This window comes from Thalassophryne amazonica, chromosome 3 (assembly GCF_902500255.1).
Source record: "Thalassophryne amazonica chromosome 3, fThaAma1.1, whole genome shotgun sequence".
In the NCBI taxonomy this organism is placed as follows: Eukaryota; Metazoa; Chordata; class Actinopteri; order Batrachoidiformes; family Batrachoididae; genus Thalassophryne; species Thalassophryne amazonica.
In genome coordinates, this window is record NC_047105.1 from 51,541,404 (window position 1) to 51,565,041 (window position 23,638).

The window sequence follows — 23,638 nt, forward strand, 5'->3', positions numbered from 1 at the left end:
AAGTCCATGCCTCAGAGACTGCAAGTTGTTATAAAAGCCAGAGGTGGTGCAACAAAATACTAGTGATGTGTTGGAGCGTTCTTTTGTTTTTCATGATTCCATAATTTTTTCCTCAGAATTGAGTGAGTCCATATTTTTTTTCCCTCTGCTTGGTCTAAAAAAGTAACTGTTACTGACTGCCACAATTTTTTTTCCTGATTTCTTATAGTGTTTCTTAAAGCTAGAAAGTTCCCATTTGAAATGACTTTAGTTTTGTGTCATGTCTGTGATCTGCTTTTTTTCTACAAAATTGAACAACTGAATGAACATCCTCCGAGGCTGGTGATTCCATAATTTTTGCCAGGGGTTGTAGTAAAGTTTTGCACAGTAGGGGCACACCATACGAAGGCATCTGACATCTTCAAGGGCAGGTAATTGGATTTTTTCTTTTCATAATATTTGTCAATTACATGTATAAATATGCCCATCAATACAGAGGTTGAACAGTTGAATTCAGGTATTTCAACCCAAAAGATTAACTATCACCAATATATAATACGTGTAATCAATTAGTGTGGCAGGCCCCCACTCCAACATAGACATGCCATTGAAAAGCAGCTTTGTAATTGGCCCTTCGTGTTGTTTTTTAACGCAACCAAACACACTGTTCTATCAAATACACCAACTCCCTTCTTCCATAACCTTTGTAAATATCTTTGTCTGTTTTGGTTTGTCACTCTGCCTGCAAATGTGTGAATGACCCACAGTGTTTTGGTGTCACGCCACAAGTGTGTATTAAGGAGAGGAAAGACTTTGTCTGCTTGAATGTGGGACACAGTGAGCACAGGGCCTTTCACCAAGAGTGCAGGCAGACAGAGTTCATTAAAACGTAAACTTCTAATGTAGCAGTGAGTCTTGGCTGCCTGACTGTATCAATGATTTAAGGCCCAACAGAAGGCACATAATGGACAGAGCCACCTTTGTGTGCAGGCTCGACTGCTTGTGCTCTTGTAGCATCAACTAGCACGCACACACACACACACACACACACACACACACACACACACACACACACACACACACACACACACACACACACACACACACACACACACACACACACACACACACACACACACACAGAGCATGTGCAGAAAAAAACAGTTTAATGTACTCAAGTGTGTATGGCATTGTACAGCTTGACACAGTCATTCTCATTATCTCTCTGGGTTTGAAGTACCATTGTCTTGCAAAGTGGAACCTCTTATGTGTTTGTTACTATCCACTATGTATGACTATACAGTGTTCACATTGTTTTATTCATTTGCACTAAAGGGCCTGTCACAGTGGCGTATTCGTAGAGCTGCTTATTACAGCGTATTGTCTACGCTGTAATGAGCAGCTCTCCGCCCACTTCACGTGGAGTTTTTTCTCAATACGTAGCAGTATGTTGAGGGCTACGCGCGTAGGACGGAAGAAATTAAACCTGTTTAATTTTCTTCGGCGTACAGCACAGCATGGAGCCTTCACACGAGTACACGCAGCGCCGTGCTACTGTCCTCTATTGTGAGCCTGTCCACGCTTCAACACGGTACTGTACACCACCTCACATCTCCCTGTTGTTCTTCTGGAGCTATAAATACTGCAAGATCATTGCTTTACTTTATCATACAGGACTAATTATATGAGGACTGTTTCACTGTGTCGCATCGTTTCATAAAAGCGCTCTCTCGCGCGAGAGAAAGAGAGCGGTTTTCTTTTGAGGAGTCTGAGTCTCTCCTCTATCAGACTCCTTAAAATAAAAGCTCTCTCTCGTGCTCTCTCTCTCTCTCTCTCTGTGTGTGTGTCTAATCAGAGCTGTGACTCTTTAAAATAAACGCGCACTCACTGCATGTCGGTGCACTCATCAAACACCCTGATCGATCAGTCTGATCAAAGCTGAAAAGTGCTGTGACTCTTTAAAATAAACGCGTACTCGCTTTATGTCGGTGCACTCATCAAACGCCCTGATCGATCAGTCTGATCAAAGCTGAAAAGAGCTGTGAATCTAAAATAAACGCGCACTCGCTGCATAAAAAAAAAATAATGATAATAATAATAATTTTAAATTACTCTGTTTTTGAGCCGCACCACACCATGCAGTAGACAACAAAGCGCACTTCCACAGAGGCAGAAAATAGCACTGAAACTGGTGCAGCATGGAACACGCGACTGTGTGCACATATTGAAATGCGAACACACGCAGCTGCAAGTATGAACGAACACTGTTAAAGGCTGACTACGCGCGTATTTCAGGCGTATTTAAATGAAACACAACGCTGCAATGAGCAGCTCTACGAATACGCCACTGTGACAGGCCCTTAATGTTTAAATGTGATGAGGCCATCACAGTACTCAGTACAAAGTGCAACTGACAGGATCAGGGTGCAGGCCTTTCTCTACCACTATTCATGTTCAATTGTTTTATGCAACTGATAATGCAAGCCTTTGAATAATGAACTTGTAATTCGTAACACTATTCAGACAATGAATATTAAAATATCCCAAATAAATAAAGCATAAATAAACACCTAATAAATTGGCTCATGGGATCTAACAAATATTGCACTGAAGTAAACAAAGGAGCTTTAAACAGTTGGTTTACCAGCTTATTCACCTTAATGCGCTCTCCTCTCTTATTTGGCTTAAACCCAAAGCGTTCCTCCATCCGTGAAGCTCTCGAGTGCGACTTTTAATCAGAGATAATTTCAAATTCTTCTTTCAAACATTCTCATTGGAATTCTGTTGTCATCTATTAATGTCAAGTAACACGTTATCACACTGAGCTGTCTGGCCTTGCTAATGTTGAAACTTTGACACAGAGGGGTTGATGACAGCAGTAGGAGTTTGTCTAATTGTATGTTTATAGTGTGGTGTGTAGAGCACACAGGTACGCGTCAGCCCTCTGACATATTTCATTGTATTTACTGTAATGTTGTACTGCTTTTTAATGGTCTAGTCTGTGAATCAGGCATTCAGGTAAGAATTTCACTGTACTCTGTAGTCCATACTTTGTACATATGACAATAAACCATTGAATGATGAATCTTTAATCTTATTTTCACTTCACCTGCTTTAGTGTCGCACACTGTGTGTGTGTGTGTGTGTGTGTGTGTGTGTGTGTGTGTGTGTGTGTGTGTGTGTGTGTGTGTGTGTGTGTGTGTGTGTGTGTGTGTGTGTGTGTGTGTGTGTGTGTGTGTGTGTGTGTGTGTGTGTGTGTGTGAGAGAGAGAGACACATGCACATGTGGCTGAGCTGTCTGGCTCCGCCCACATTGAATCTCTGCTACTGCACAGCAGCATCAGTGCAATATCATGTAAAAAACAAACAAAAATAAAAACAAACAAAACAACAGTAATTGAAGGCAAGTGTATGTATCATCAAGTAAGTCGATTTAGCAGTTGTCATGAAGCAGCTAGGCCAAGCTGTCGCTGCCAATAACTCATGCTAGCGTTAGGCTGAAGGACAATGATGAATGCACACCAGCATGATGTTGAAAAAGCCAGTATGGCGAATCAGATGAATTTCTTATGATCCAAAACACACATCTCATCTGTGAAGCACGATAAAGGTAGTATGGGAGTGTATGGAACCAGTTCTCAGGCACATATTGAGGATGTGATTGTTTGCTGGAGGAAGCACACTGAATTCTGAAGTGTGTAGGGCCATACATATCTGCTCACATTCAGCCAAAAGCTCTTCACTGTATAAATGCACAATGGCCCTTAGACAAGACCCAGAAATATGCTGAGGCTTTTTTTAATTCCATAGCAAATATTTTCTTGTCCTCATTTTATCTACACGTGTACACATGCCTGAGGTTTTGAGATTACAACCCCTGGCAAAAATTATGGAATCACCGGCCTCGGAGGATGTTCATTCAGTTGTTTAATTTTGTAGAAAAAAAGCAGATCACAGACATGACACAAAACTAAAGTAATTTCAAATGGCAACTTTCTGGCTTTAAGAAACACTACAAGAAATCAGGAAAAAAAATTTTGGCAGTCAGTAACGGTTACTTTTTTAGACCAAGCAGAGGGGGGAAAAAATGGAATCACTCAGTTCTGAGGAAAAAATTATGCAATCATGAAAAACAAAAGAACGCTCCAACACATCACTAGTATTTTGTTGCACCACCTCTGGCTTTTATAACAGCTTGCAATCTCTGAGGCATGGACTTAATGAGTGACAAACAGTACTCTTCATCAATCTGGCCACAACTTTCTCTGATTGCTGTTGCCAGATCAGCTTTGCAGGTTGGAGCCTTGTCATGGACCATTTTCTTCAACTTCCACCTAAGATTTTCAATTGGATTAAGATCCGGACTATTTGCAGACCATGACATTGACCCTATGTGTCTTTTTGCAAGGAATGTTTTCACAGTTTTTGATCCACTTGCTTAATCTGTGGTCCCGGGTGTGCATGTGAACATTTGTAAGATGTCTTATAAATCACTTTTGAAGTGTTATCTGATTTCAAAAACAGCAATTTCAGATTTAGAAGTGGTTTTCTTGTGAACATTTACAAAATATATGAGAAACGTATTAAATTTATACAGAATTAAGCTGTTTCAGAGCATTGTCCGGTGTATTTTGTTTGAGTGAGCAGCCAGCTGATATCTTTACTCTGATTGGCTGTCACCTTGTGGTTTCCATTTTCCCTCACACAGACAAGGGAAGTTGAGATCTCTATCCTGCCACCCCTTCATCATTAAGTCTTCATGGTCACACTCTTCAAAAATCGGAGACTTGCATTGCTTTCTCATAGACACACGTAGAAATAGAACAGGCTCTCAAAGCGAAAATATTCACTGTGAATGGCACCAGAACTTCAGCTGGTGGGTTACTTTGACTATGGTACCAGTTTCCCATGCATTTTTTCTGTTGAGAATAGTATTAGATGTCTGGATTAATGTTGCACAATTAATCGCATTGACATAGTCAGTGTGATATGAGCTTGCATGATATTGGAAAAGACTGCCTAAGACACAATGAATAATAATGCATGAATGAATGAATGAAATCTTTATTTTAAATGTAAACAGATTAAAAAGTGAGGAGAAAAAAATACAACAAAACAGTCAAGCAAGTACCTGCATGTTGCAGAGTTCACATGTCGAAAGGTGTGGGCTGAAATCATAAACGTATACAGTGCCTCCGGAATACATTCACAGCGCTTCACTTTTTCCACTTTTTATGTTACAGGCTTATTCCAAAATGGTTGAAATTATTTTTTTCCTTAAAATTCTACACATAGTACCCCACAATGACAATGTGAAAAATGTTTTTTAGATTTTTGCAAATTTATTATACATGAGTATTCACAGCCTTTGCTATGAAGCTCAAAATTAAGCCCAGGTGCATCCTGTTTCCACTGATCATCCTTGAGATGTTTCTACAGCTTAATTGGAGTCCACTTGGAGTCAATTCAGTTGATTGGAAATGATTTGGAAAGGCACACACCTGTCTACATATAAGGGCACACAGTTTACAGTGCATGCCAGAGTACAAACCAAGCATGAAGTCAAAGGAATTGTCTGTAGACCTCTGAGACAAGATTGTCTCGAGGCACAAATCTGGGAAGGGTATAGAAACATTTCTGCTGCTTTGAATGTTCCAATGAGTGCAGTGGCCTCCATTATCTGTAAATGGAAGGTCGGCTCCACCAGGACTTTTCCTGGAGCTGGCCGCCCATCTAAGCTGACCAATTGGGAAGAGAAGGACTTTAGTCAGGGAGGTGACCTAGAACTTGATGGTCACTCTGTCAGAGCTCAAGCTTTCCTCTGTGGAGAGAGGAGAACCTTCCAGAAGGACAACCATCTCTGTAGCAATCCACCAATCAGGCCTGTATGGTAAACTCACCAGATGGAAGCCACTCCTTAGTAAAAGCCTCATGGCAGCCCACCTGGAGTTTGCCAAAAGGCACCTGAAGGACTCTCAGACCATGAGAAACAAAATTCTCTCATCTGATGAGACAAAGATAGAACTCTTTGGTGTGAATATCAGGTGTTATGTTTGGAGGAAACCAGTCACCATCCCTACAGTGGAATATGGTGGTGGCAGTATCATGCTGTGGGGAAGTTTTTCAGTGGCAGGAACTGGGAGACTAGCCAGGATTGAGGGAAAGATGAATACAGCAATGTACAGAGACATCCTGGATGAAAACCTGCTCCAGAGTCCTCCTGACCTCAGACTGGGGTGATGGTTCATCTTTCAGCAGGACAGTGACCCTAAGCAGACAGCCAAGATATCAAAGGTGTGGTTTCAGGACAACTATTTATGTCCTTGAGTGGTCCATCCAGAGCCCAGACCTGAATTTGATTGAACATCTCTGGAGAGATCTGAAAATGGCTGTGCACCGACGCTGTATAGCCCCACCCCTTCTCCGTAATCTGATTCAACTAAACATCCCATTTCCTAAATAATAACATAATGGAAAAAAAAAGTGGGAGCAGAAAAAAATTAAACAAAAAACACAATTGAATATATGATAAACCAACAAAGCAAATGAATATTTACATAAGTAAAAAATAAATACACCAAAGAAATGCTCAGTAAACAGGCCATTATCTTTATACACCTTTTTACCTGGAACCTGTGAATATCATATTTTAGTACAACCTTTTAAAGTGCATCATGCTTGGACATCCCTTTAGCTCCTCATTCAAACTGTTCCATAGTCTCACCCCACAAACTGAAATACAAAAACTTTTCATAGTTGTGTGCAACCTTCTGTATTTAAAATTAAGTGAACCCCTTAAACTATAACCCTTCTCTCCTACCATGAACAGTTTTGTAATATTTTGTGGCTATTCATACTCGCTCATCTTCAACTGCTTTTCTGGGTTCGGGTCGCGGGGGCAACAGCTCCAGCAGGGGACCCCAGACTTCCCTTTCCCGTGCCACATTGACCACCACTGACTGGGGGATGCCGAGGCGTTCCCAGGCCAGTGTGGAGATATAATCTCTCCACCTAGTCCTGGGTCTTCACCGGGGTCTCCTCCCAGATGGACGTGTCTGGAACACCTCCCTAGGGAGGCACCCAGGAGGCATCCTTACCAGATGCCCGAACCACCTCAGCTGGCTCCTTTCAATGCCAAGGAGCAACACCTCTACTCCGAGCTCCCCACGGATGACTGAACTCCGCACCCTATCTGTAAGGGAGACACCAGCCACCCTCCTGAGGAAGCCCATTTCAGCCGCTGGCAATTCATACATTTATTTATTTATTTTGCTCTAAACAATATCTCCACAGTTTGAAAGTCAACAAGGTGTGCAAATTTAAGAATTTTAGAGTAAAAAAAAATCATAGGTTTGTGTAATCCAGGTGACCTGTGTTGTGGATATTTCTTATTGCTCTCTTTGGAGAGTAGATTGTGGTGTACTTTTATAGGTGTTTCCCCACACCTCAGCACCAAAATAGGGTGAAACCAGTGAGCAGGAGTGAACTATCGTCTAGAAACTATTTTACTTTGCTTATTATTATTGCAATATTTTTTGATACTTTGGAGTGTATGTGTCTTACATGTGGATTCAAGGTAAGTTTATCATCGATATTTTATCCCAAGAAATTTAATTTCCTTAACTCTTTTGCTATTAATCCCATCTATTTGAATGTTTATTTGCATGGTTAACTTAGTGATCATTTATTACAAGCTTAATTATATACATTATAGACTTTTGATTTCGGTGTACGCTTAAATTAAATATGCTTAAATTCGGGGTTCACCGAGATCTTGGCCGAGGTGAACCCCATCCTGACCAGGTCCGCATAATCAAGGGTACACCGAAAAAAAAAAGTCTATAACTGTTTTATTATATGGTAAACAAGAAAATTGTGAGTTTGTCAAACATACTAAAACTGAAAAATCAATCTCAAGTTCAACTCTTTATTATTACTGTCATACTGCACCAACAGGTCCAAAATACTTCATGAGCACAATCTCTAAAGCCCTTTCACACCGGGGCTGCCTCGAGCTTCCTGTGGTGTCATGATGACGCAGGAATGTCCTGCGTCAGGTGTGCGCTAACAAACAGACTGTGCACCTCTGATTTCCTCTTTTAGTTTATATTGTTCTTGTGCTGAGCTGCAGGTCTGCGCTCTGAGTTCTGTTATAGTTTATCTTTCCTACTTTGATCGTGAGATGCGCGCGCATGTGAGCGAACGAACCATCTGTGAGTAAATGTAGAGATATCTGGAATTATACTTGATGTGGACATGTCCTGTATCTGGCAATCAGTCTGTGAGCAGGACTTATGTCCTTTCTTTAACACAGTGATGAGAGAGTTTGCGGAGAGCGAGGAGCGCAGGCAGCCTTTTTTTCTTTTAATTGTTCACATGTGCGCGCACGAAAGAATCATCTGTGAGTGGACTGGAGATGTCCGGACTTTTTACTGAACTTTGACATGTCCTGTCTCTGGCAATCAGTCTGTGAGCAGGACTTCTATGGACTGTATTTAAACACATTTGTGAGAGAAGACCGAGGAGCTGCAGCTGCAGCCAGAAGCGTTTTTTTTTTTTTTCTGTGCTCTTAGTTTTTACTGCATTGTGTACACGGCGTCGTCGTGACGACGCACAACGTAACTCGAAGCGGGCCCGTGTGAAAGGGGCTTAGTAAGGGATAGTCTTTGTGAAATAATGCACAGGCATCGTGTAGAATCTTGTCAACAAACTGACAGCCAAAGTAGGCGTTGTATCGCGTTATCTGATTGGTCGTTATCGATAGAAGGCATCACTCGATTGGCTAGCGCTACGCTGCACGCGAGGTGTACTCAGCTCCACCAGTGGTCAACTCGGCATGTGGTACAGCTCAGAAAGTGGCGAATGGGCCAATCAGAAGTTGGCAACATCACATACCATATAATAATCCCAGTTGTAACCTCCTCCAGTACAACCCCTGGCAAAAATTATGGAATCACCGGCCTCGGAGGATGTTCATTCAGTTGTTTAATTTTGTGGAAAAAAAGCAGATCACAGACATGACACAAAACTGAAGTCATTTCAAATGGAAACTTTCTGGCTTTAAGAAACACTATAAGAAATCAGGAAAAAAAATTGTCAGTCAGTAACGGTTACTTTTTTAGACCAAGCGGAGGGAAAAAAATATGGAATCACTCAATTCTGAGGAAAAAATTATGGAATCATGAAAAACAAAAGAATGCTCCAACACATCACTAGTATTTTGTTGCACCACCTCTGGCTTTTATAACAGCTTGCAGTCTCTGAGGCATGGACTTAATGAGTGACAAACAGTACTCTTCATCAATCTGGCTCCAACTTTCTCTGATTGCTGTTGCCAGATCAGCTTTGCAGGTTGGAGCCTTGTCATGGACCATTTTCTTCAACTTCCACCAAAGATTTTCAATTGGATTAAGATCCGGACTATTTGCAGGCCATGACATTGACCCTATGTGTCTTTTTGCATGGAATGTTTCACAGTTTTTGCTCTATGGCAAGATGCATTATCATCTTGAAAAATGATTTCATCATCCCCAAACATCCTTTCAATTGATGGGATAAGAAAAATGTCCAAAATATCAACGTAAACTTGTGCATTTATTGATGATGTAATGACAGCCATCTCCCCAGTGCCTTTACCTGACATGCAGCCCTATATCATCATGACTGTGGAAATTTACATGTTCTCTTCAGGCAGTCATCTTTATAAATCTCATTGGAACGGCACCAAACAAAACTTCCAGCATCATCACCTTGCCCAATGCAGATTTGAGATTCATCACTGAATATGACTTTCATCTAGTCATCCACTGTCCACGATTGCTTTTCCTTAGCCCATTGTAACCTGTTTTTTTCTGTTTATGTGTTAATGATGCCTTTCGCTTAGCTTTTCTGTATGTAAATCCCATTTCCTTTAGGCGGTTTCTTACAGTTCAGTCACAGACGTTGACTCCAGTTTCCTCCCATTTGTTCCTCATTTGTTTCGTTGTGCATTTTCGATTTTTGAGACATATTGCTTTGTTTTCTGTCTTGACGCTTTGATGTCTTCCTTGGTCTACCAGTATGTTTGCCTTTAACAACCCTCCCATGTTGTTTGTATTTGGTCCAGAGTTTAGACACAGCTGACTGTGAACAACCAACATCTTTTGCAACATTGAGTGATGATTTACCCTCTTTTAAGAGTTTGATAATCCTCTCCATCGTTTCAATTGACATCTCTCGTGTTGGAGCCATGATTCATGTCAGTCCACTTGGTGCAACAGCTCTCCAAGGTGTGATCACTCCTTTTTAGATGCAGACTAACAAGCAGATCTGATTTGATGCAGGTGTTAGTTTTGGGGATGAAAATTTACAGGGTGATTCCATAATTTTTTCCTCAGAATTGAGTGAGTCCATATTTTTTTCCTTCTGCTTGGTCTAAAAAAGTAACCGTTACTGACTGCCACAATTATTTTTCCTGATTTCTTAGTGTTTCTTAAAGCCAGAAAGTTGCCATTTGAAATGACTTTAGTTTTGTGTCATGTCTGTGATCTGCCTTTTTTTTTACAAAATTAAACAACTGAATGAACATCCTCCAAGGCCGGTGATTCCATAATTATTGCCAGGGGTTGTAGTTTCCTTAAATTGTCCCCAGAACAAAGGTCATGATATTGTCGGAAAATAGTATGAATTCTAATGAGTTACATACTTAGCATGTGTCATTAATAACTAAGGGGAAAAATTCTGGTCTGGGGTACACTACAACTGGTCTCCAAGCATGAAGAGGAACTGTCACCCAACTTCACAAACTGTCTCCCGCTGCTTAAATAGCTTTTGGCCCATTTTAAAACTGTCCCCCGATGCCATATCGTTCCAGCTTTTTAATTAATATGCTGTGATTTATTGTATCAAATGCTTTTTTTAATCTATGAATATTCCAACTATGTTTTTTTTTTTTTTACTTTGGAGTTAGTCATTTCTTTACTTAGATCTAGTAAATCCAGAGTTGTCATCATCATCAATTATAATCATTTCCTTTGCACATGCAATGATGTGAGGTATGATTTGACCCTGAAGTGTTGACATGCAATGTTCTTGCAGTGAGTTGAGTGGGACGACAGTAGGAGTTCAACATTTGTGTTTATGGTAAAAGTGTGGTATGTCTGTGGAAACAGAAGAGACGAAAATTATGTTGGTTCATCAATGCTTCTTCATTTATCACAGTTCATATAGTCATCGCTAGGGATGGGTATCGAGAACCGGTTCCTTTCGGGTATCGTTAAGAAATGATTCGATCCACCAACATCAATAAGCTTTGTGTTTAACGATTCTGTTATCGGTCCTTCAGAGTGGCCGTTGTTTTGGCGGGTGTTTGTCAGGAAAATGATCATTTCTCTACATTGATTACAGACCCTGCAGCGGATCCTTAATCAACTTTTCTGCAGCGCGGCTTTGCTTTGAACCTTGAACTAATCGAAGCGTGGTTCGCAGATTGAAGCAATGCTTCGGACGATTGCTTCGTTTATTTCTTTCTTTCTTTCGCTTAATTTTCCCCCACTAAACCCTAAAGAGTATATGTCTGTGAGTATTATTATGTCTATGGCATTTTCAATGTTAAAAGTTAGTATTTAGCAATTGCAGCCGTCATCACGTTCGGGTGTATTTGTTTTCAAATTGTAATATTAAATTATTTTTTAAATTATTATTATAAAATTATTAAATTTATTTTTTCTTATATATTAATAATCTAATGATTATTATATACAATTTTAGAGAAAGAGACAAAAATAACCTGAATAGAAATACAACAGAAAATATATAATAGCAATTAACAATGAACATAAATAAATAAATACATACAGAAGTGTTTCCTGTAAACACCTAGTGACTCTCACACCTCCATTTCATCCCTGTCTTATTTAAGTTTAATGACAGTTTGTTTCGGTCAAACCATATTTTCAATTTGTTAATTTCTTCAGTGATTTCCTCCAGAACTATCTGCCAAACTAGAAAACTGCTGCATGCTAGAAAGAGCAGAATACTACTGGAATGAATCCGAATAAGGAAAGTTGTATTTTTTTTTCTCACCTAAATGGATGCTGCACTCACTGCAGTTTATTGTTTGGAATAGTCCCAGATTGCATTTCAGAGCTTCTAGAATTCAAACATTTTCGTGCAGGTGGTGTTGGGGGGTAATTTTGGGTTTCAGCTTTTTTTGTTTTTCAACCACTTTCATCCCTGAATATGAGTTGTGATTCACTTTTAATTTTGGGTTTCAGCTTTTTTGTTTTTCACCACTTTCATCCCTGAATATGAGTTGTGATTCACTTTTGTGCAGATTAAAGTTACTAACTGGGACTCCTGTGTCGTTGCGAGAAAGAAACGAGAATCATCCTCCGTTCTGTTCACACAGCTCCAAACGTTGCGCGGCTCTCTGACAAGTCAAGATAGAACGATAGAATTCAGTCTGAATTAATAACTTCAAAGCGAAACACAGTTTTGTTTATTTTTATTTATGTCCTGAGATCAAGGATACAGTGACTAATCTCATATTTATTTACTTTAAGACTCAAGGAAATACATAGAAAACCTGTAAAGCCTACTTTTAGTACAGAATTCACGAGGTATCGATAAGGAATCGGATCGATAAGCAGAATCGATAATGGCATCGATATCGATAAAACCTTATCAATACCCATCCCTAGCCATCGCATTATTGAACAGTGATCTCGCACATCGCAGATTTTCCACATATTGTGCAGGCCTAGTCTGGATTGCTTGGGCATGTCAGAGTGATTTAAGCAGCGAGATTAACAGCATTACACTAACACCATCATTATCATCCATTTGGAGGTGTTCTTGCTATCAACTTATGGTTGGGTGGGTGGGGGTTGTCGCTCTCTCTCCTCTCGCGCTCCCTCTCTCTCTCTCTCCTCGCTCTCTCTGTCTACATATCTCAGATCTGTTAAACTCCTTACAAAATTTAATGGCTTATTAGTATGGCCATATGCAAGTACCACTCTGTATAGTTGAGTGCAGAAACATGTGCATCCATTAGCTTCTCTTAGCGCTGTTGGACTAGCTCCAGCTGGTTCTGGGAGTATTTCTGTGACCGGTTAACCCAGGCCTGGAGCATCACTCTCCAACTCTTGTGGTTACTTAAACCCACCTTACTTCCCTAATCAAGCAGCTGAATAAACCTCTCTCTTCACCCTTGTGGAGTAGCTTGTAACACTGCAATGAGTCAACTTTCAGAATGATCTACATAATTATTTTGTGTCCCCACAGGAGCCCACTGAAGCATTAATTAATATCAGGCTTGATATCAGCAGACATCCCAGTGTGGGATTCCTTACAGCTCCTATTTTTGTCGCCTGTAGAATTTGATATGTTGTGCAACTAAAATACAGTTAGTTGGATATTGTTAAGAGTTTCTTTACTCGTGACTTTTGTGCACAGATTGAGCTCCTCTGTGTGTGCGTAGAATGAAATCTGGACACAATTGTAGGCTGGATTTCATGTATTCATTAACCACAGAAACAGGCTGTCCTTCTCTGAAAGTGTGACTAAACCTAAATGATTTATTCCAACAATTTTTGTGCTGTTGTGCCTTTTTTGTGATCGCAAGTAATGATGTTTTCCATGCCCAAGTAGAGTCGACGAGTTTCTACAATTTGGTTGTTACATTACTGCAATAGTCTAGGGAAGAGGTGTGGCATGTAACTGTGATTTATTGTTTAGGAGTGAGGGGCTTCCTAATTTTTTGACTGACAATCCAAACTCTCAAGCTATGTGCATAAATAGGCTAATAACTGTTTAAAATGCAGTCAGGTCCAGTAGTTGGACAGTGGCAGTTTTTGTTGCTTTGCCTCTCTACATAGAGTTGAAATTAAACAATCAGCATGTGCTTGTTGATAGAGATGCAACTAAAGACTATTATACTACGTATTAATTTATCGACTATTTTACAGAATGGTAAATTAATCAAAATGAGTGTCCTCCAGAACGGTGGTTTCAGCAGCTAGATTCAAACAACGAATGTCAAGAATTCTGTCTAATGACTCTGAATATTCATAAACTACAGGATTTGGATAACTTATCTTTGATAGGTAGATCTTTGTAAAGCCGTGCTTTGCCCTAAAAAAGAAAATACATAAAAGTTCTGTTTGCTAGTTTCTTGTTTTTTTTTTTGTTTGTTTTTGTTTTTATGTTTTTACCCCATAACTCCATATCATTCAGTCATAGATAGTCCCAAACTGTGCCTTTTTGGAATCCCTGTAATCTGACAAATAATGTGGTATAGTTTCCAATATGATTGGAGCATTTTTAATAGCTGATCCCTGTGTAATCCTTCATTGCCCCTACCTTACGTAGCTGCCACCATACATGTTTTGGGTTGGCTGTTGAGTTTGGATTGTAAATGTCCTTTCATCCCCTTAAGTGGTACTGATTAAGTTAAATTTGGCCTCTGGCTCATGGATTATACCGTTATACTTCAGACTCTGTGAATGAACTGTGGAGATTGAACTTTGTGCAGGTGAACCCACGTGGCTATTAAGTGTGGGCTCAGTGACATCAGTTTCCATTACTACAGCCTCCTGTCTACAGCAATGTACCCATCACCATAGCCATGAACTTAAAATCATGTTTTAAGTTGTCAAAACATTTCCTGCTTAACAAAGAACATGCTGCTCTGTGGTGGTAAACCAGGTCAAAGGATCACTGTAATTTCTGTAGATAAAGCCAATAGAAAGTATTCTTTTGCAACTTACCATTCAGTATGATCTCTCCATGATGCTTTATGTGGATTAAAATACAGTTTTGACAGGTATAAAAAAAATGTCTCAAACCATATTTCATTGTTTTACTCACAAATGTCTAATTCCTAACCCCAACAGGATTTAGTGCCTTCACTCACTTTTGCACTTTCTTCTGTTTTGCCTTCACAGAATTCAATACGGCACAATCTGTCACTGAACAAGTGTTTCCTCAAAGTGCCTCGCTCCAAAGATGACCCAGGGAAGGTGAGACTATTTCCAATTCCTAACATAATCATAAAGCAAAATACTTCGATGTATTAACAACTAAAAATAGTTGGTTAATAGTTAACTGTGGGTTTAATGTGGGATATGACACTTAAAGACAACATAGTCTTATTACATGTAACAAAGGTTATGTAATTCGGTCAACCTAAGCATTATGGGAAGATGGACGCCAGTTCTCCCGTTATATACAACATTTGAACGTCCCGCCACTGAAAAATGTGCACGCCCCGTGGACCACCTTCCCGCTGAGCACCAAACGTGCGTGTGGACTGTATTGGCTTGCGCACTTGGCGGCTGTTGTTTACACTTTTTTAGCCGCAGAAACTTTGATTAAACACAGCTCTCAGGGACTTGTTTTTCGATATGCCTGACCAGTGTGTCGCAGCATATTGCACAAACACAAGGGCAAAAGGTTTTAGCCTTTTCAAGTCCAGGCAGATTGATCAAAAGCTGCAGTGTTGTGCAATGCACAAAATGTCAGGCTGCAGCTCGCTCCACTCGCATTTGCTCCCGACAGCAGACACTTTCCTCTACTGTCTCCATGTTCTCGCACCGCTCACAAGGACCACCTAAAATGTCAATCCCAAATAATATGTTCACAATAATCTTGAAATTGTCAAGGAACTAGTAAAAAATATCAGTGCAATACGGAGTAAACAGCGGTGGCATGTTTATTGGTGTTTTCGGCCATCTTTTTCGAACTTTCGCCGTTATTTCCTATTCTTTCGTGAAAATAACGTAACTAAACACGGATGAATGCAATGCCAGCACTCGAAAACGGCAAAAACCTGAAGTTAATGATGGTGGTCCGCAAGTAGTAGCTACACTATCGCGGCTCAGGAACAATAACAAAGGCAGTAAACAGACACTTGAATCGAAAATGCTATAATTATAGTGTTATAAACAGCAGCAACAAAAATCAAAGCCTCCCCGACCATTCCGTATTCTGCAGTCTTTCAAAATCCATTGGAATTGGCACGTCTCTTGCCTCTGCTTCAGCTCTGCCATAAGCTCCGCCGGCATTATTTTCCAGAATGCTCCTGGTTTGAATGTTCGTCCGAAAGATACGGCTCCATCTATAGGGTCTAATCACTGCTGCGACATCCTCAGGATCCGAGTCAGTCTCGATTTCTTCACAGAAACAATGCACACTTGAAGAGTTAGAAAAGTTCTCGATCTCGTCACTGTCCATGCTGAGGTCCATCTTTCCTGTTGTTAATCGAACAGACAAAGACGGGACTCTACACGCTGTGATGTCACGGCATCACGTGACCACTGATGGAACGCGCTTTCCAAGAGACACACTTTTGAGAAGCTGTACAAACTTTATTTCTCAGTGATAATGATTAAAACCACTTTCAACTTACTATACTGTATGTATATTTAGATATTTATATCAGTTTGACCTAATTTTCTAGGTGTCATATCCACTTTAATGCAGCAGTTGCAATAATTCACAACAACAGTATTTGATGTGTATCATGTTGTCTTTGGTAGAGCTGCCAGGATTCAGACACTTCAAATGTGCCCCATACTCGTATGTATGATAAAGCTTTTGACACCTTTTGAGCCAGGACAGACCATATTTCCTTTGGGGATGTCATAGGCAGCATAGGTTTGATATTCATACTGACACATTCACATTTGTAGCAGCCCACTGAACCTTCAATCTGGGGGGTTTTTTTTTAACCCAAGGGCACCTCAGCGGCAGTAGTATGTGTGGTACAAGTACTGCTCATTCACTGTCCATATCCACATTTACAGTCTGGGGATGGAAAAAGCGAACCTCCAGTCGCAAGTCTGGTTCACTATCTTTGCCACTGTCTTGCTCCTCAGGAATAACTGGACCGCTGTTGCACTCTTGTGTCTGTTCAGTTCTCACTGTTATTTTGTATGCTGATGTTTGGCTCAGCATGTTATTTGACATTTGAATCTCCGCAGGACCACATACAGTTCTTATTCAGACTGATTTACTTCATAATCTCTTGTGACATCAACCTATTAAGTAGAATCTGCAGCTCCGCTGTAGTTGATGTAGTAGGAGCCTTTCAGTCTGGAGTTTCAGGTATCACCATATGTAGCCTAACCCAGATTCCCTCCAACATGCTTTTGGAGCATACCATGCATAAGCTTGGCGAATCTCACAAATATTACACACACACACACATGCATGAAGGACAGTGCCTAGCTGTGTAGGGGATGGGGACTGAATACTAATTTCATGTTTTGCTGTAATCCTCTGATATTGACACTTTAGGGAGCTGCTCCACTAAATACAAATAATCTATTGCTGTATAGATCCCATTCCAAATGCATGGCCAACATGCACGCATCCTTAATGTTTAATTTGGAATTTTCCTCACTGCCTTACCCCTGAAGACAACTTCAAAGAGGCACTAGCCGCTCTTGATATGTTGCATCAATATTGTAATGTGGCAGGAATATGAGAACTGCTGGTAGGATGAGATAGGAGAGTCATGTTGCTCTCACTCTTTCTCTGTCAGATGGTGTAAGAGATGACAGTTTATTATACATGTAAACACATCTATACCTCAGAGGTAAAAATGCAGTCAGCAAATGGTGCCATTATCTTTATTCTTGCTGGTCTTATGTCTCAGCCTGGAGTTGCCATGATAAACGGCCTACTTGTTTGTCCAAAATATATTTACACCAAAATGGGGAACTGCATGACACAGTTTATGTCAAGTATGAAAATTAGCTGCGTCACTTATGGTATGAAAGCAGGTAGAGTATATTTTACTGTCAAGGTATTTTTATCTTTACAGCAGCCTTTGTTTTATGACTGCAGAGAATAATAGAGAAGCTTGAATCTTCGACTGGACTGGGTTGCTTGACGTGAGGACGTTTCGCTTCAAATCACAGAAGCTTCCTCAGCTAAAATTCTTGCTCTGGTAGTCTGACTTCTGTCTTGACTCTTGTAGAGAAGATAAAACCAGAAGCCAACAAAAAGCTGGAGTTTTTAAACCTAACCAGACCCCTCCTACAGAGAGCCGACTGCTATAGGCGAGTGACATAAACAAATAGCTCTAATTAGCACCTATTGTGCGCTAGTTAGCACTCTCCTAATGTTGGGATGGAAGCCTCCCCTGATGGCTCCCTTGACGACTCTCCTGATGACGTGAATGACTCATTACCATGAACAAAAGACTGAAACTTGCTTTGACCTGAGTACCCCATTGTAAACAGGGGACAGAGCGTATCTGAGACCACGCCCCCCGGTTGAGGCTGGGTTTCAACTGTTTTACAAAGAATGCTTCCTTGACACCGTCTCTCAAACCATTTCTTCTCTCTGGCTAAGATTTTAACTTCCTTGTCCTCAAACGTGTGGTTAGTGTCTTTCAGGTGGGAGATGAACTGCAGACTGAGGTCCACTGGCGACCTCTCTACTAGGTGGCTGGTATAGCCTCTTGTTAAAGGGTTGCTTAGTCTCACCTATGTAGTGTTCATTACAGTTGACATCCTGACATCTGATATAATACACTACATTGCTCTGTTTGTAACTAGGGATCCTGTCCTTAGGGTGAACTAATTTCTGTCTCAAGAGGTGTTAACCGTTTAAAGTAAACTGGGGATTTTGTGCTGTCTGAAGATCCTCTGTAGTTTTTCCCCTACTCCTGCTAAATAAGGGAGAGACACCTCCTCTTCTTCTTGTGTCCGTCTCCTGTCTATCTGGTCTGTTTGTTTTCTGGGACTTCTGCACTTTGTCCAGGGACCATCGGGGTACCCACATACTGTGAGGGCTTTCCGTACAAGTTTTGTTCTTTAGCCCTTTCCCTCTGCAGTTGTGGGCACCTGTAGGGCTCTGTGTTGAAGAGTCCTGATCACCCCGAGCTGTGTTCAAGGGGTGGTTTGAGCCAAAGAGCAGATATTGGTCAGTGTGAGGGGGTTTTCTGTAAACCTCTTCTGAGCTGCCTGTTCTCTCCAATCATAACATCACAGTCCAAGAAGGCTAAATGGTTGGTCGTTCTTCTGGCATCCTCACGTGTGAGACTTGATATTGGAATCCAACCGAATTGATGTGTTCTGTAAAGTCCTCGACCTCCTGTTGCTTGATTTTAACCCATGTGTCATCGACATATCTGAACCAGTGACTGGGAGAGATGCCCGTGAATGACGTCAAGGCTGTCTTCCTCCACTCCTCCATGTACAGATTGGCCACAATGGGGATACCGGAGACCCCATCGCACAACCATGGATCTGCCTGTAGTAATTCCCCCTAAACAGGAAATATGTGGTGTTAAGGACAGATCTCCAAGAGTTGGCAGATGTGGTCTGGTGTGAGTTTGGTCCTTTCAGGTAGAGACGCATCCTCCAGCAGTCTCTGCCTCATAGCTGAGATGGCCTCAGCGGTGGGGATGCAGGTGAACAATGAAGTCACATCAAATGAACACCATAGTTTCATCTGCCTCCAGCTACAGGTCCTTGATCAAGGACCAGCTGCAGGTCCTTGATCTTGTTCACAAAAATCTTGTGTGTTCTCCACATGGTGGTCTGTTCTCCACATGGTGGTCTCCACGTATCCCCCATTGTGCCAATCTGTACATGGAGCGAGTGGAGAAGACAGCCTTGACGTTGTTCACGGGGCATCTCTCCCAGTCACTGGTTCAGATATGTCGATGACACATGGGTTAAAATCAAGCAACAGGAGGTCGAGGACTTTACAGAACACATAATTCGGTGGATTCCAATATCAAGTTCACACGTGAGGATGCCAGAAACAACCATTTAGCCTTCTTGGACTGTGATGTTACGATTGGAGAGAACAGGCAGCTCCATACAGAGGTTTACAGAAAACCCACTCACACTGACCAATATCTGCTCTTTGGCTCAAACCACCCCTTGAACACAACTCGGGTGATCAGGACTCTTCAACACAGAGCCATACAGGTGCCCACAACTGCAGAGGGAAGGGCTAAAGAACAACAACTTGCACGGGAAAGCCCTCACAGTATGTGGGTACCCACGATGGCCCCTGGACAAAGTGCAGAAAGTCCCAGAAAACAAACAGACCAGATAGACAGGAGACAGAGACACAAGAAGAAGAGGAGTGTCCTCCCTTATTTAGCAGGAGTAGGGGAAAAACTACACAGGAATCTTCAGACAGCACAAAATCCAGTTTACTTTAAACTGGTTAACACCTTAAGACAGAAATTAGTTCACCCTAAGGACAGGATCCCTAGTTACAAACAGAGCAATGTAGTGTATTACATCAGATGTCAGGAAAACTGTAATGAACACTACATAGATGAGACTAAGCAACCTTTAAACAAGAGTCTATACCACACCGTCAGAGAGGTCGCCAGTGGACCTCAGTCTGCAGTTCATCTCCACCTGAAAGACACTAACCACACTTTTGAGGACAGGGAAAGTTAAAATCTTAGCCAGAGAGAAGAAATGGTTTGAGAGAGGTGTCAAGAGAGCATTCTTTGTAAACAGTTGAAACCCAGCCTCAACCGGGGGGCGGGTCTCAGACAACGCTTTGTCCCCTGTTTACAATGGGGTACTCAGGTCAAAGCAGTTTCAGTCTTTTGTTCATGGTTAATGAGTCAGTTCACGTCCATCAGGAGAGATCATCAAGGGGAGCCATCAGGGGAGGCTTCCATCCCATCATTAGGAGAGTGCTAACTAGCGCACAATAGGTGCTAATTAGAGCTATTGTTTAGTCACTAGCCTATAGCAGTCGGCCTCTCTGTAGGAGGGTCTGGTTAGGTTAAAAACTCCAGCTCTTGTTGGCTTCTGGTTTATCTCTCTACAAGAGTCAAGACAGAAGTCAGACTACCAGAGCAAGAATTTTAGCTGAGGAAGCTTCTGTGATTTGAAGCGAAACGTCCTCACGTCAAGCAACCCAGTCCAGTCGAAGATTCAAGCTTCTCTACTATGGAAACCACCTGGACAACTGAGAGCCTACACAGAAACACTGCAGAGAATAATGAATAATGTGGCTTGGCTGCATTGTTGCCCCAGACTCCGTGGACACAATTCACTTGGCGTTGCCACAGTATATTTATGAATAATTTAATGACTTAATATGAATTCTTTTTCCTGCCAAGTCTCTAGGGGTGGATGTTGGGAAATACAGAAACTTCTTTCCCAGTGGTGTTAACTTGAAGCATTTTCCTGCTAATTAAAAGAGAAACCACCCTGCTTCTGCACGTCCTAATGTTTGAAACATTTAACCCCTGTACCTTAACACAGAGAACGTTTAAATACTGTGTCTCAACCTTTACATGTTGATGTTCACTGAAGTCTCTTGCAGAGATCATGGGAAATATAATAAGATTTTGCTGCACTTTAATGATGCTTACATCATTATGAGATGTTGGTTCATCTTTGGCTTATTGTACTGTGAGTTATTCTTTCCTCTAAGGAAAATGTTAATTGACCCCCAAACTTTGCAAATATTAAAACTTATAATTATAATCCCCTGACAAATACAGGCCAACCCTTCTTTGCTTTTCATATTAACAGTAGTGTATCTGGGCTGTGAAAATAACAGAATTGTACCATTTAACAAGCACAGGCTATTGTGTTTGCAGCACTTACTGTAAACATCTTAAAATACACTTCATTCTATGGGCTCTCTTATTTTTCAGAAAAGTTCTTAGAGAAATATCAATTATTATGTCTGCCAAGGATATAATAAAATCATCAGTGTTTATTTAGTTGTCTGTCTATCTATTAGCAGATTACTTCAAAACTACTGCACACATTTTGATGAAATTTTCACCACAGATGGATATTTGGCCATGGAAGACGAGTGAAATCTTGATCCAGAATGCCTCCAAAATTTAAAGGCCCTGTCACACCTTGACAATTTAGCCAGCATATGGAAACTGTATTAAAAAACACTGGCATACGCTGGTATATGTCTTAATATGTTATGTTTTGTAAATTAAGAGCACGCTGAAGCACATTGCACCACACTGATATGCATTGTAATATGCCAAGCACTTCGAAAAATTTGGGCATGCTGAATATTTCAACACATGCCAGGGTGTAACTCATATCTCCCACATATGCGGGACATAAGTTGTAGGTAAGTTATGCGATTGTTGACACGTCTCTTGTAATTTACTCATACGTCGAAATGCATCCATTAAATACTTTCCAGCATGCTTTCTATTGGCTGAATGCTGCAGTCCTCATGCAAACAGAGCATTTCAGATATTAAACCATGTGCACACAGAGTAAATATAAAGGCTTAATCTTGCCTGTTTGTTTCAGTGAGATTCATCATCACAGTCTGACGAAAACATATCCACATAAAGCCTGATTTTCGAAAACGACATCTGAAAATACTTTAATTCCTTGTCGTGGTGAAGAAAAGTCTCTTTGTGACACTGGCATTTTGTGCCACAGTTGCTCCATCAGATCATGGTTTCTGCACCAGAGATTCTTCATCTGGTTGTTGATTTGCAACATCTGGTGTGACTGGCCCAGTCTCCTACAGGTGTAATCCATTGGTTGGCTGTCTGTGGTTGCTGGCTTGGATCTCTGCTGTGAGCGGAGTCTTCTCTCCCTCCACCGGGCCTCACTCTGCGCCACACATTGAAAGAATCACAGTGCCTCAATCATTAAAGTCTCGGTTACCACAAGCATCAGTGGATTCTGTCTGCACAATGAAATTATCCCATGATCCACAAAGAAATAAAAAATGTTAAAATTACTCAGTTTTGCCTCCGTGTGGAGTGGAGACGTTCTTTGATTTGTTGCTCTTCAGAAGTGGCAAGTCCGCTTCTTAACCCTTCTCAAAGCCATTAAAATATGTTAATTGTGAGTCACTTTTGTGTGGATTAAAGTCACTAACTGGGACTCTTGTCTTGTTGCAATCAAGAAACGAGACTTGTCCTCTGTTCCGTTGGCATAGCTCCAAACGCTGCGCCGCTCTCTGCCGAGACAGAGTCCTGTCAGAATTAATAACTTCAAAATGAATTGCCTCTTAAAATAAATTACACCTCTTTCCAAACGCTGTAATACAGACAATAAACTACGGTCGACTAAAACGTTTTTTTCCTCCCAAAATGAGACGTCCTGTGTTCTTTATGAATTACATCCTGACATGCAGCACAGCCAGCTGCAAGAGCTCAGCTCTGATGTATGGAAAGACATTCATGCCAATAATGTCTGAAAGGTAATGCTTTTGACAAAACTACAGATTTTGTGATTTTCTATTCATGTCCAGAGATCAAGGATCCACCATGTAGAGTTTATTATGTCCAGAGTTTAAGGATCCAGTGACCAGTTTCATATTTATTTACTTTAAGTCTCAATAAAATGTTGTTGACATAGAAAACCTGTAAAGCCTACTTTTAGTGCACAGAAAATTCAGAAGAGGTATCGATAAGGAAATCGATAAGGTATTGGATCAATAAGCGGAATCGATAATGGTAAAATAAAATCTTATCAATACCCATTCCTATACTTCACAGATTGTCACCAAATTTGCACCACAGATAGATATTAGTGCATGGAAGACCACTTAATTTGGAGGTAATTTGGATCCAGATCTGAATTCTGGATCAATATTTCCCTTTATATAGGCTTTTAAGGATCACGTCAAAACTACTTCACGGATTCTCACCAAATTTGCACCACAGATAGATATTAAGACATGGAAGC

The 23,638-nt window shown here is 40.9% G+C and overlaps 1 protein-coding gene across 2 annotated transcripts in view; it reads left to right on the forward strand.

The window, feature by feature from the left end:
* foxj3 (forkhead box J3) overlaps nucleotides 1-23,638 on the forward strand; it is a 384,376-nt gene that overhangs the window by 259,636 nt on the left and 101,102 nt on the right. The window contains exon 3 of one of the 2 annotated variants that reach the window (XM_034166255.1): nucleotides 14,903-14,977. The exons of the other annotated variant lie outside the window; for it this stretch is intronic. Within the exon in view, the coding sequence (XP_034022146.1) occupies nucleotides 14,903-14,977 (75 nt within the window). The remainder of the gene's footprint in view (nucleotides 1-14,902; nucleotides 14,978-23,638) is intronic. 2 annotated transcript variants of the gene reach the window in all.